Source organism: Urocitellus parryii, chromosome 4 (genome assembly GCF_045843805.1).
Source record: "Urocitellus parryii isolate mUroPar1 chromosome 4, mUroPar1.hap1, whole genome shotgun sequence".
Classification (NCBI taxonomy): Eukaryota; Metazoa; Chordata; class Mammalia; order Rodentia; family Sciuridae; genus Urocitellus; species Urocitellus parryii.
Window position 1 is genome coordinate 149249762 of NC_135534.1, and position 15315 is coordinate 149265076.

At 39.3% G+C, this 15315-nt stretch overlaps 1 protein-coding gene across 1 annotated transcript; it reads left to right on the plus strand.

Moving 5' to 3' along the window:
* Positions 1-395: 395 nt before the first annotated feature.
* Mlana (melan-A) lies at positions 396-14926 on the plus strand. The gene is made up of 4 exons (XM_026391481.2): positions 396-472; positions 5333-5429; positions 12094-12207; positions 13633-14926. Exons 1-4 carry the CDS (start codon positions 396-398, stop codon positions 13699-13701), a joined length of 357 nt encoding a protein of 118 aa, XP_026247266.1. The 3' UTR covers positions 13702-14926.
* Positions 14927-15315: the final 389 nt, after the last annotated feature.

Sequence of the window (15315 nt, forward strand, 5' to 3'; positions counted from 1 at the left end):
AACCAGTGTCCTAGGTCAGGGAAGGTCGAGAATGAATAGAAATGTGTTTTGTTTCTTTTTGCTATAAGTTTATATATAGAGTCAAATTGAAGACAAATGAAGAGCACCCCCCCCATAATAACTTAGTTTGAAATATTTTTGGCTTTCATGTGTAGTTTCTTCTTCAAGATTAATTTTCCATTAGTGGAAGGGACTTTCTAAAGTCCTGGATGTTAGTGAAACAAATAGATACAAATCCTCTGAGAGAAAAACCAGAAGGTTCCCCTGTCAATTCCCATCACCTGGCAACAATGTCTTTGTGGATCTTTATGAGATATTGCATAAAAACACTTTAGATACACTAAATGATGCCCATGTGCCTCTCTGTTAGGTGTCCTGTGCCGTGACCCCACAAGATGCCACAAGAAGAGGCTCACTTCATCTATGGTAACCTCAGGAAGGGGCACAGTTATTCTTACATTACAACTGAAGAGTAAGTTCAAAACAAGACCCACTAGGATTTTCAATTTGCCAGACTGCTGACTCCACCTACACAAGCCTGTGTACACATCTCCCTGTGTTTATCTCCCCAGACAGTAAAAACCCTGACAATAAAAGGACACCTTAGGGTCCTATAAGGGGCTCTCTCAAGCTTCTCTTGGGCCAAACAGGAAGGGAGATAAGTTGGATCTTGCTGTTCTTCTCCCCCCCACCACGCAGGCATCTTGCTATTCTTGTCTACATTCTGGGGTCTTAGCTGTAGGTTCCCAAGCTGGAAAACACCTGCCCAGGATCAAGATGCTTTTTCCCTCAAACCTTGTTCTGTCAACTCCACTCAGGCTCCTGAAGGTGCTTTGCAGACAGAATAAAGTTGACTTGCCAAAGAGCCCATGAGGATGAGGTGCAGGTGTGTGGACTGATTTCAGGATGAAGATTGTGGCCATGACCTTTGCATCATACCCTTATCCTACAGAAGGGTGTTTGGTATTATGAGTTAATTAAAAATAAGTATTTATGTGATTAGCATTTCCAAGTGCTAGGCATTGTATACCAGCCCAAAACACTGTTCTTACCTTTGAAAGTTTTCACAATCCACTGAGAGTTAATCTCAGCAAGTGTAAGTGCTGTTAGGGGAACACAGAGGCTGCAGGACATACCCTGTGAAGGGAAGGTGTCCAGGTGGAAGGGTGGGCTCCACCCTCTGAGCAGGGACTCCAACAGGACAAGGAGCCAGACTTTTATTTGGACCATCTTTTATGTGGTCTATTAAAAACTCCCTGCAAATCTCTACTTTTGGAAACAGCTGTTGAAAAATCTTCAACAGACCCAATTATCAGGAACAAGCAACATGAAGAATCTATCAGATACCAAGGAATAATTCAGGCTGGGAGCATTTCCTCTGAAGACCCCAGTGAGAGTCTCTCAATCCCTTTATGGTCAATTAAGGAAGGAGGTGGCGGTAATATCTTTCAACAAGTTGTCCCAAGAATAAAAATATGCTCATTTTAGAGTGAAGTGGAGGATGGAGAAGGTAAATTGCCCATGGAATTATTTAGGATATTATTTCAGGTACTGTAAGATGATTTGACAACCTCTTCTTTAAAATGTAATTCTGACTGGGGCTATAGCTCAGCGGCAGAGCACTTGCCTAGCATGCATGAGGCACTGGGTTCAATCCTCAGCACCACATAAAAATAAACAAATAAAATGTAATTTTGTTAATCTCCCATGTAGTAGTCCAAGTGTATGAAATTCAAGCTGGCCAGCCTCCTTCTCTCTGATTACTCCCCTTGGACATTGCTTTTTCTACATGGTTAGAAACGGTGTGTCATCATCTCTGTGTCTCACTAATAGAAAGGGGGAGATAAAGGGAAGGCTAGGGACATTCCTTTCAAGTGACAGGCATCCACTGCTCACCCACCATGTGGTGATGCTCACCCTATGTTGTGCTGAATGTGAGGAGAGTCTTAGAGAAAATTGGAAATGTGTATCTGGCCATGATGTTGGGATTTAAATCCAGGTTTGTTTGCTTATAAAGCACTATGCTGCAGGCTAGCAGAGGCAAATATTTGCACAGTCCCATCCAACAAGAGGCTAGGGCAGAGATCAGAATGTCTACCGTGAAGCCAAAGGCTGGAGGCTGGAAGTGGTCAGCTCAGTAGGCTTGAAAAGAGCCGATTTCTTTTTTTTTTTTTTTTTTTTCTTTTGCTTCACATTGTCGTCTCTCCCAGCTGGGGAAGCTCATGGCCAGATGGCATCCACAGCCCAAACAGAATTGCTCTCAGGGTCTAATCAGGAAGACAGAAACCAATCAGGCATTTCAACCTTGGTATAAGGAACTGGTTAAACAGGCGCTGGGCCTGAGGAAGCAATGGAGACCCAGAGAGGACCCAAAGGCAGGAACTGCAGGAGGCTGCTTCCACCCCTGGGGCTGGGCGAAGAACTGCTCACCCACCCAGGTGAGCAATGGATGCCTGTCACTTGAAAGGAATGTCCCTAGACATTGGATGGGACTATGCAAATATTTGCCTCTGCTGGGAAGTGTGGGGCCGTCAGAACTTGGAACAGAGAAGGGACCCCACAGAAATGGGACCCACAGTTCTGAGGAAGGATTTCTGCTTAATTGGTCCTGGGGCTTCAGGAACTTAGAGGAAGGGCCTATGGATTAAATGCTCCGACCTCTGTGGTGGGCACTGATCAGCTAGTGAGAAGCGTAAAAGGCCTGGTCCTGGAGTGGCAGAAGTAGAGCTGGTGAGTGGGACTAATGGTGAGAAGAACTGCCTCTGGGGCTATGCTAACTGGAGGGAACACCCCCTTCTTCCTCTTCCAGTCTAGTGGACTCCCTCTAGGTGCTAATGGGAGCCAATGAGCAAAAGAGAAGTGGGGTTTGTAGAATTCGACCCCAGCACCTCAGAGCAAACATTGAAAGGTGGGTTTGAAGTTGGGGAACAACAGCTTAATAAAAGGCATATGGAGTTTATTACCATCATCATATAAAGGAGTCTCTGACTGAAGGCCTAAGCTTTCTGTCTTGCATCCTGAACAAAGGACTGATGCAGAGTCAGGTGGATTCTCTGGTAGCTTCCCTGAGAACACAGGGGAGCCTCAGGCTCTAGCCCTAAAAACAAGTGAACAAACAAACAAAACCCCAAAAACCCCATTTGACCTGTACGTATGGGAGTGGTCTTTGCACAAGCAGAATGCCATTTCCTTTGACATTTTGCTGTCTGTATGAAGGTCAAATGACCAAAGCTCCCACAAAGTGACTTTCTTAACCTCAGTCTGTGTGGGCAGGAACCATTGAGTACATAGAATGTCATGATTTTATGCAGGGTAGTGAAAGACTAATCACTTCTGCATAAGGCCACCAATGTCAGGACTTACCCTCAGCTGACCTCCTGTAAACAGGTGGATGGAGATAGGGAAACACGGACAGCTGTACTGTAGCAACAAGTCTCTGAGATTCTCCGAGAATATTTATCCTTCTCACAATCTTACCACCAGATAGATTGAGGAAGAACAATGTGAAGTAGGCAACCCCAAAAAGGCCTTTGAAACCTCGGTAGATAAGGGATTCCACACTGAGTGGGCATAAATTGTCTACAGAGCTTGCTTTTAAATTAATCTCAGCTAATTCTGCTGCAGGTGGTGGTATCTGGGTGACACTTGGGAACCCTGCTAAGATGGGCAGTGGGTTCTTCTGGTGTGCCTTTGTGTTTTGTGCACTCAGTCACCTGGGAATGTTGTGAATACAGCGTGACTGTGCATAAAGAGCTAGAACAGAGTTCTCTCTGTTCTAGGGAACATTCTAGGGGAACTCACGGGGTAAAGTTAGAGCACAGACATGCTGGGAATTTGATCAGCTGCCTCCAGTCATGAGAGCACTTTGTACACTCCTGTGACAGCTTCATTTTAGGAGAGAGTGATTTCTGCAGGAAGAACACTGGCCTGGGAGACTGAAAACCTGGGTCTGGCCTAAATTCTAAAGTTCCTTTTTTGGGTGACTAGTGCCAGTTACTATGATTACTGAGTCTGCCACTTACTGGTTGTGCAACCTTGAGCATTGTACCAGCCTGATGTCAGCCATAAAACAAACGTCATATTTACCTCAGAGGGTTGTTGTGAGGATAAAATGAAAGCGCATTTGCAGGGTGCTTAGCCTGGAGCCAGACACAAATTAGTACTCAATGGATGGATGGTACAGGAGTCACTAGGGTGGTAGTGATGCTGATGCTGAGAGATCTTGATAGGTCTCAGCTTCATGATCTAGAAAATGGGTAGATTGATCTCCATAATTGGGTCAGAGCTTCCATAATCTCTGCAATTGTGTGGTTCTCTGCATCCCTTTTGGAGATGGACAGGACATGTTTGATACCTCAGTAGCTTGGAGCTGAAGGTGGTGGGGCAGGAGGTACTAGGCAGAACTCTCTCCAGAAGTCTCTGTTTAACCTTGCTTCTCCTGTAGCTGCTCAGTCTCTTGTAGATCACCCAGATACAAAGGGCCTTTCTTAGCAAGTTTATAGCCACAAGTAACACACAATACTCTCAATTTTGATTGGGCTGTTGTGTGGAAAATCCGGGAGATGCTAGCTAACTGACAATCTTATGCAGGCAGTGACAGCCCCAGGCCCTGATTCCAGTGCCTTCGTGGTAACTGTGGGTCACAGGACTCAGGGCCCCCAGGCTGGTTTAATCCCAGATTGGCATTCCATGCTTAAGATCAGATCCTTCCATAAGAAACTAAGCTCTGCTCTAGGTTTAGCTTAGAATCCTCTCCTCAGGGTCACAGGGGATGCGGGAGAGTATGGGGCAGATGTCTTTGCCTCGGGTAGCTTTGTCATTTGCTATCTCTGGATAACCATGGATGAGAGGTGGCATCCACCTTTACAGGGTTATTATGAGAATTAAAAAAGCTAATGCATGTAGAATGTTCAGTGCAGCACCTGACTTATTGTAGATGTTCAGATAGTGCTAATTTATATTTCCTTTTTCTGGACTGAGTTGGGGAAAATGCTTTAAACCAGTCCTGATGAGAAGAAAAGATAATTATGCTCCAATAGACATATTACCCACATGAGGATCAACTGCTAGGGCACTTCCTGTGCCTAGAACTTGGGGGCTTGGGCCATGCAGTTAGCAGTGGTCCTGTGAGTACACACCTGAGAGGCTCCTAGACTGGGACCTGTCTCTGATTCAGGAGCTGAAGGCCTGGTGGGGGTGCCCTGTGTTGGGGATGGCAACATGGTGCTTCTCTGGGCTATTAAAGCCCATATGAAGTGAGAAGAGTGATTTATATTTTATTACAATCTGAATGTTTCTATGCCAAGTTGGACTTGTCTATCTCTTGGGCCAGGGCTGCAGGGATTGGCTTCCTGATAGTGATCCTGGGAATTTCACTGCTCATCGGCTGCTGGTATTGTAGAAGACGAAGTGGATACAGAAACTTGACGGTTGGTAGAGTTCCCACTGCTGGGGGATCCTTTCAGATCAAGGACTCCTTTTCTGCTCCTTTCTCTGAATTTTTGGGGAAAGGGATAAAACATTCTCATGATCATCTCTAGCTTTGATTCCTGCTTCTGATTAATCTTTCCATACTTTATACTTCTGGGAATTCTTCCTTTCCTTATGCCCAGGCATGAACTCCAATCAGGAACTTGCACAATTTCTTTGGTTGTACTTGAAGCAAACTTGAGAACTTGGCTGCCATGAATAGCTGAGTACTAGTGTTCAATGGGGGCACATAGAAAAGGGCTTGTGATCACCTGAACAGCAGGACATTAGACTCCTCAGATTTACCACTGCTTTGGGATATTCTCCCTGGTAGTTACTCCCTGTAGTGGACTGCTTCTCCTATCTTGTCTCTTTTACATCTTTCATCCTGGGTAACCTAGGAAATTCCAGGTTCTCCTAACTTTCTTACTACATAGCCTGGGTATCCAAAACCCCACTGGGCATCAGTGCAATGAGAAGACCATCCTCCTCTCAGAGGTTCAAAGCATCCCTATTTTATTATTTATTTTTAACAAGCTCCATTCTCTTTAGGTGATCAACTTGGTTTAATAGTTATCTTTTTCTTCTTTACCCCAACAAACAGGATGCTAATACAACAACCCTATCTGCTCTTCTGGCACTGGGTGCTTCTTCCCCACGAGTGGGAAACATCAACTGAGTCTATAATTGTAATTCTCCCTCTCTTATTAATACACCTGGAAACTTTGGAAAAGTATTGTCCTTACAGAAGATGATGAAAAGTCCCATTCTTTATTCAGCAAAGGTTGTGTGACCGAGTGCAGGATTGGTGCCTGTGGGTCTACAGCTTGGCAGTATGAAGAAAAGGAGGAGAAAGCAAGAGATGCACCTTCCAACACTTTCCTTCCTTGGCAAGACACTGGGCAGTTTTGTATCTTCTTTTCCCTAATGCCCTTCTTACCAGTGTTTTTCCAAATACAAACCATGAAAAACTGGGCAAATTTGGGGTCTGACACATCACAAGCAGAGCCCTCTAGTTGTGTTCGTATTCAGTGGGAAAGAGGAGAAGGTGCTGAGTCTGAATAAGAGGACTGCAAATCAACACTGGATCAGGAGGTTAGTGACAGGACTGGGGCTCGTGTGACAAGTGCCTCTGCACTACAGTTTAATAGAGGGACTTTGCTTTCTGTCATAGAACTTCATTTGTACCTCTAGCATGAGTGAATGACAATAACCCTATAATTGGTTATTTACTTTTTGCCTCTTCCATCCATTCACAGCTACCTTCTCCCCCCAATTTATGAACCAGGACACTGTACCTCAAGTGCTTGGCACATAGCACTCACACAGTTGTGTGGCATCAGTATTTGGTCTCATTGCCTACCCTTGACTTACTTTGCAACCTTAGATTTTAATTTCTCCAAGCTTCATTAGCTCTATTTTACACTTAGACATGGTAGAAATATGTGATATAATACACAGTTTATCAGTTTTTATTTAATATTTATTTCTTCTGTTTTTGCTTCATCATAAATTTGTATTTAAAAATCCACAATGGTTTAATCTTTCAAGGAATATGGTTACACAAACTTAATATGTTGGTACGTACTTCCTAACCATCTGCAATTATTAGCTTGATGTAACTGAACACAAAGAATGATTTTTCTCCTTTTTGCTTCAACACTCATTTTAAACTCATTCAATTTGAAGAGTAACATAGAATCTTAATGCCATGTGCTCAGACACTGTGAACATTTTTGGTTGGTAAGGTCCAAGTTCAATTTCCATTCCTCTAGGATTAAATCAGTGATTCAAAGAGTTTCTGAAAAAAAATTGGAATGTGGGGGGGGGGGTGTTGGGGAAGTGGTACTGAGGATTGAATCCAGGGCCTCACACATGCTAGGCAAGGGCTGTACCACTGAGCTCCAGACCTTTTTAAAAAACATCTATTTTGAGACAGGTTTTGCTACATTTCCTAGGCTGGCCTCAAACTTGCCAACTTCCTGCCTCAGTTTCCTGAGTAGCTGGGATTGCAAGTGGGTACCACCATGCCTGGCTTGGAATTTTCATGAGATAAAAAATTTTGTGTTTGAATTCCATGATTTCTCCAGTGCCTAAAAAAATTGCTGTCATACTTGTTTTTAAAATTAACATTAAAATCTATCTTGAGACTTTCATATCTCTAGGAGAGCCAGGTTGGGAATCAGCAGTCTAAGATATTTAGGTAAAATTAAGAAAGATAGTGCTGTAAGTACTGCAATTTAAGTACATAATTACCTCCCTTTTTCTCTTCAGTGATTCTATTTCTATTTTAAAGCAGAACAACATAAATGACAGTAAACACAAGCTTTGGGTACCTGAGACTTCAGCGATCTTCACTTGGCTTTGAAATGTGTAATTTACAACTTCCATTGACCACAGTATGGTAGCAAGGTTGTTTAAAATTTAGATCACCTAAAATTTCTCCTTTGGTTAACAATTCCCCTGAGCCCCACAGATCACCTTTCGAAAGGAAAGACTGCTTCTGGCAGCAACATGTTTCCACATCAGGGAGTGGGAAATAATTTTTGAGGAACTGGACACTGGTTTTTATACATACTTGTTTTACATTTTGACTTGGAAATTTAGTACATAATACTTTTGAATTGTGGATTAGAATTTCAAGGCCCTTGCTGACAGCTCAATTTACATTCCTGTCTCAAGGTATTAGGTTTCTCAATGCATGGTCAGGTGCCACCTGCACTGAAATCATCTGGAATTCTCACTAAAATGCAAAATCGGGGAACATCTGTGGTGGTGGGATCTAGGAATCTGCATTTTAGCATGCACACTGAGTTTGAGTGAAATGCAGAAAATGGGTAGTAAACTGGGAAAGTGAATCACACTCCTATTTTATGGTAGTTCAGAGACTTAGAAGAAAAGACATCAATAATTGATGAAGGCAGTTTTCTTCCTTTCTTCTCAGTATGCTTTTTATTTCCCTTTCTTGTTGCATTAGCTAGAACTTCCAGTATGATGTGGAAAAGGAGTGGTGAGAAAGGGCATATTTACTTTGTTCCTGATATCAGTGGGAAAATTTCAAGTTTCTCATCATTAAGTATATATACTGTTAGCTATGTTTTTTGGTACATGTTCTTTAGCAAAGTTGAGAAAATTTCCCTCTGTTCCTAGTTTACTTACAATTTCAATCATGAATAGGTATTGGATTTTGCTTTTTCTAACATCTATTGATATGACCATGTGATTTTTCTCCTTTAGCCTCTTAATGTGCTGGATTACATGAATTGATTTAACACGAACCAAGTTGCTTGTATACCTGAGTAAATCTACTTGTTTATGGTGTCTAACTTTTTTTTTTTTTTAAAAACACATTGTTGAGTGTGATTTGCCAATATTTTCTTGAGGACTTTTGAATCCATGTTCATGAGAACTAGTTTCTTTTCTTGTCCGGCTTTGGTATTAAGGCAATACTATTTGGTATTAAGGCAATAATATTAATACAGTGGATCTTGTTTTTGACTCACGCTCAGAGAATGAGTTAGAAAGTACCCCTCTGCTTCTTTCTTATGAAACAGATTATAGGGAATTGGAATAATTTCTTTCTTAAATGTGTGGTAGAATTCACCAGTGAACCCACCTGGGCCAGGTGCTTTTGGTTATCGAAGGCTACTAATTATTTTTTCAATTTTTGTGATGAATATAGGCCTAACATGGTTTATTTCTTCTTGTGTGAGTTTTGAAAGATTGTGTCTTTCAAGGATTTTGTCTAGGTTTTCAAATTTGTGAGCATAGAGATGTTCACAGTATTTCTTGATTACCATTTTACTGCCCACGAGATCTTTAGTAATGTCCTCTTTCTTTGTGTTTTCTTTTTCTCTCTTACTTACCCTGTCTCAAGGGCTTTCTTTATTGACCTTTTCCAAGAAACAGCTTTTGGTGGAGAAAATTTTTCTGTATTTTTCATGTTTTCAATTTCATAGATTTCTGGTCTACTTCTTTTCTTTCTTTTTTTTCTTCTGCTTGTTTTGGATTTAATTTGGTTTCCTTCTAGTTTCCTAAGGTAGAAATGTAGGCAATTGATTTTAGATCTTTTTTTTTCTTTTCTAATGTATGCATTTAATGTTATAAATTTTCAGGTAAGTACTTTCACTGCATCCCACAAACTCTGATAAATTGTGTTTTCAATTTCATTTAGTTCAAAGTACTTAAAAATTTCTCTTGTAGAAGTGTGTTGTTTATTCTTCAAGTATTTGCAGGGGTGGGGGATTTTTCAGCTATCTTTCTGTTTTCTTTTAATTTTTTTGTATTAGTTTTTGTTTTAATTAGTTACACATGACAGTACAATGACTTTGACATATCATACATTTGAATCAGATGGGATATAATTTCTCATTTTTCTGAGTGTACAAGTTGCAGAATCAACCTGTTTTCTAGATTATCTATCTTGCTGATTTCTAGATAAATCCTGTTGAAATGTAAGAGAGAACTGCATGATTTCTATCTTTTTTTGTGTGTGGTACTAAGGTTTGAGCCTAGAGATGCTCTACCACTGAGCTGCATCCTAAGCCCCTTTTAGTTTTTTTTTTCGTTTTGTTTTGAGACAGGATCTCTCTTAACAGAATCTTTCCCAGGCTAGCCTTGAATTTCAGATCCTACACTTCAGCATTCTGAATCACTGGGATTGCAGGTGTGTACCGCTATGCATGGTTCCTCATTTGTATTATTTTAAATATGTTAAGATATGTTTTATGGTCCAGAATGTAGTTGATCTTGGTGAATTCTATGTGACCTTGAGGCTATGTATATTCTGCTGTGTTGGATGACAAGAGCATCCAGTAGCATCTAGACTCTAGGTCTATCATATCTACTTGGATTGACAGTTTTGATGGGTTTAACTGTGTCCTTAGTGACTTTTTGCCTGTTGGACCTGTTCATTTCTGATAGAGGGATGTTAAAGTCTCCAAATATAACTCCACAAACATAGTGGGTTCAGTGGTATCTCCTTGAAGTTCTATCAGTTTTTGTCTGTGTATTTGCTGCTCTGTCATTAAGTCTGCATGTTAAGTTTTAGGTCTTCTTGGAGAATGAATCCATTTATCATTGTGAAATGCCTTTTTTATCCATGACTTTATGTGTAGTCTGCTCTTTATGAAATTAACATAGGAATTTCCACTTTCTTTTCTTGTTTTGTGGTACTGGGGATTGAACTCGGGACGTCGTGCATGTAGGTGAGAGTGCTCTACCACTGAACTATATCCACAGAACTTTTTATTTTGAACAAGGTCTTGTTAAGTTGCTGAGGCTGGCTTCAAACTTGCTATCTTCCGGCCTTAGCTTTGGGAGTTGCTGGGATTATAGGTGTGCACCATTATTACCCCTACTCCAGTATTAGGGATTTAACCCAGGGGCACTTTAACACTGAGCCCCTCCCCAGCCTTTTTATTTTTTGAGACAGGGTCTCACTAAATTGCTTAGGGCCTCACTTAGTTGCTAAGGCTGGCCTTGAACTTGTTGATCTTCCTGCCTTGGCCTACTAATTTGCTGGACTTATAGGCATTTGTCATTATTCTCAGTTTCCTGTTTTCTTTTGATTAGTGTTAGCATGATATATCATCTCTCTCCATCCATTTACTTTCCGCATACATGTGTCTTTTACAGTGGATCTTGTTTTTGACTCACATTGACAATCTAATCTGTTAACTAATGCATTTAAACCATTGACATTCAAAGTGATTATTGTAATAGTTGGGATCAGTATCTACTATATATGTTACTGTTTTATATATTTTTTGTCCTTGTTCTTTGTTCCTATTTTTGTCTTCCATTCTTTTTCTGCCTTATGTGGTTTTAAATGAACATTTTATATGATAGCATATATGGAATTTCATATATGATTCTTTCTTTTCTAAGTATATACCTTTTAAAATTAAATTTTTAAGTGGTCGCCCTATAGTTTGAAATATACATTTTTAATTCATGTCCCCTTTACAGGTAATGTGAATACCTCATCCTAACAAAATCATCTAGTATTTCCTTCTCATTTGTTGCATCATTTCACTTATATATAAGAATATATAATTAAATACATTGTTATTATTCTAACTAGTTGCTATGTTTGATCAGTTAAGAATAAAAAAATAAGTTTTCACTTTACCTTCATTTATTCTTCAATATTCTTCCTTTCTATATGTAGATGTGAGTTTCTGGTCTGTATTTTCCTTCTTTCTAAAGAACTCAACATTTCTTGCAAGGCAGGTATACTGGCAATGCATTCCCTCACCTTTTATTTGCCTAAGAGTCTTTATTTCACCTTCATTTTAAGGACAATTTCATAAGAGGTTCATTTTATAGATTCAATCTTCTCCTTCCCTTCAAAAATATTAATAGGTTACCAACCTGGTGTCAAGCACTTCACCAATGCTTTTCATTTAGTTAATTCCCACAACTCTGAGAGATAGGTGGTATTATCTTCCTATTTCTGATGCAAAAACTGTAATTCAGAGAAGTAAAGTGACTAGCTTGAGGATACAGAGCAAATAAATTGCAGAACCTCGATTAAAACCTATTCTTAAGACTTAGCCTCATCTTTTATTTAACAGACTCAGTTATTTCTTGCTCATTCACTTTTATGAATTTCTATTGCAGGACAAAAATCTTCATGCTGGAATTCAAACTAACTTGAGGGAAAGATGCCCATATGAAGGGCTTGGTCATCAGGACAGCAAACTGTCTTTTCAAAACCAAAACTGTGATCCTCAGGTAGGCTGAGATCATGCATCTGGATATTTTTCCATATGATTGCTTTTAGCTCAATTGAACAAAATGATTTCTATTGAAAAAGCAAGGACAGAGTAAACATATTTACTGGTATTAAAATGTAGATCTAAAAATGATCAAAATGGTAAATTTTGTTATGCATATTTTAGTACAATAAAAATGAGTTATCATAAATCAAAAACCAAATTATATCTTTTAAGTTTTATTTTGATACTGGGGATTAAACCCAGGTGTGCTTAACCACTGAGCCACACCCCCAGAGACAGAGTCTCACTAAGTTGTTTAGGGTCTCACTTGGTTGCTGAGGCTTTTGACTTAATGCCTCACAATCCTTCTTCTTCAGCTTCCTGAGCCACTGTAATTACAGGCATGCTCCATCATGACCAGCTAAATTGTATTTTTTCATACTCAGATTTTCCAGGGTCAATAATGAGAGCCTTACACATAAGACCCAAAGAAGAAATTGGTTTTAGATAACATATCCTTATGTTGTAGGTTGTGTTTTTAGTTACATTTGCCCTTTTCATCAATGTAGATACATAAAGAGGAGGAAAAAAGTATCTAATATTAATTGCATACAGCTGTGCTTTAATGATGCAGTAGCCACTAGTCATGCATTTTTATGGATACTTGGAATAGTAATTTGAATTAAGACATACTATAATACACATCCTATTTCAAAGACAGAGTATATGAAAATCATTAATGATTTTACTATTGATTACATGTTGAGATGACTGTTTTAATATGGCAGGTTAAAAAAACTATTTTATCAAGATTAATTTTTATCTGCCTTTAAAAATGTAGTTACTAGAAATTTTTAAATGGCATATGTGGCTGGTACTATATTTCTATTAGATGGTACTGGTAGAGAAGCAATGGAACATAATGCTTGAAAGCACTGACTCTGAAGCCAAATGACTGTATTTGAGAATTAGCTTCATGTCTTACTGGTTGTGTGATCTTGGGTGAGTAACTTCTCTGTGCCTCAGTTTTCCACTCTGCAACATTTCCTAGAATGTTGAGCATGAAATGAAGGACTGACACATTTTTGCTCAGTTGGTAGTATAAATGTACCTTTGGACACAACTACAAAGATCTATGTGGTAAAGATTCAGTGTATATTATCTGTAAACAGAATTCAAGTATTCATTAGTTAGGACTTGGGACTTCTAGGTATAAGTACACTTTCAGGTTTTGAGAAAACCCTTAGTCCTATTTTTTTTATCCTTCTCTCTGACAATGTTTCAATGTATATATTTACCTAACTGGGTGGAAATTAGGTGTGAACACTCAGAAGTTTCCGTCTACAGCAGAAATATAAACATGATGCTCTTTTGACTTAATGCCTCCCCAGAAATAGACATGGTTGCCAAAGCCCACGTTCTCCCTTTCTCATTCTCACAGGTCCCTGAGGCTCCTCCTGCTTATGAGAAACTTTCTACAGGACCGTCACCTCCACCTTACTCACCCTGAGAGCCAGCAAAGCCATCTGAGAAGTGCTGAAATGCTTTCCCTCACACTTTTGCTTTAACTTACTTTTGACATCTAATGTTCTACTTTAAAATGAACAACAATGTACATATCTAATAGGCCAGTGTTACATTCTTAACAGGACAACTAGCAGTACTAATCAAGTGAGGAAATGATGAAAAATATTAAAATGGAAAGGTTTCATCAATATCTACTGTCTGTACTAGTAGTAATGCTATTAAATCCACTATTTTATGAATAATAGAACTCAAGTGGGTGTTCTGGGACTATCTATTTCTTTTAAATTGAAATTTGGCTAACTTACAAACTTTTATTCAGATTTTTAAAGTAGCAACCTCTTGACCAACATGAAATGTACAGAGAATGGTGGCAGGTGTTATAGCCTGCTCACAAAGGACACTTACAAGCTTAAAACTAAGAACTGAAGGACCTACTTATCTGATCTGGACCATGTCAGCCACACCGCTTCGTATATAATAATACACCCTAAAGATCCCCACCTTCAGTAATATATATAATGAAGTTATAATTACATTTTACTTTAAGGGTCAATGTTATCATAATTAAGGATAAGAATCTTCTCTTAAACCAAAACAGTGGTTTAAGGATTTAAATAAGCAAAAGTCACTAAAGTTTGACTCTGTCTGTGTACAGTCTTAAGTGTCCCCATGGCAGTTTAGCTATTTTCAGGTTCCAGAATCTCTCAAACAAGAACATACAAAAGAAACCATACAGGATAAGAGATCATGGAGCCGTGTCATTATTTGTATAGCAACAGTGCAATTTGCTTTTCTGCATGTTCACATATCACACTATTTATTATCTAGTTTTTTTAGTTAGCACATTAAATAAAACATTTGGCCAAAATAAAATAAAAAATAAATAAAATATTTGGTCAAAATTGATACCCATTACCTTAAATGGAAAACTAGCATCATGTTCCATAAACAGAGGATAACTATAAAAATGAAGATAATAAAAGCAGATTATTTTTATTAAAACCTAGGAAGACATTGATGGTTGTAGAAAGCTGTGAACCTGAGACCTACTTTCTTGGCTAAAGAGGGAGATTACCAAGAGTCAGAGAAAACTTACAGGCTGCTGTTGACATAATCAGAAGGTTTGCAAGTTTTAAAACAATGGCTTTATCACTGTGATCCACTGTTATTTAATGCTGAGTTGCTAAACCACCTAAAATCATTTTGTGTCACTGGAAACATAAGCATAACATTAACCAAAGAAATTAGGCTGAAGGAAAATAATAGAATAAAAAATGACATTCAACAAAATATGAAAATGTTTTTCTGCCTTTTCCTGATTCTTTCAGGACTTACCACTTGATAATACTCCCCTTCCCTGCCCTCTTTTAAAAAAAAAAAAATCCAAATAGAGAAAACTTCATTAGACATCTGGCCATCTCCTCCCCTCATTGGAAGGTCTCACCTGAGCTTCAATCCTTCACATCTACAGAGGGGCCTGTGGCTTGAGTCCTAGACCTCTCCAGGACTCCCAGATTGACACCCACTGATGGTTCACTCCTTTCCACGTTGAAGGTCTGTTCTCACAGAATCCCTCAAACAGTGTTCCAGGTGATGG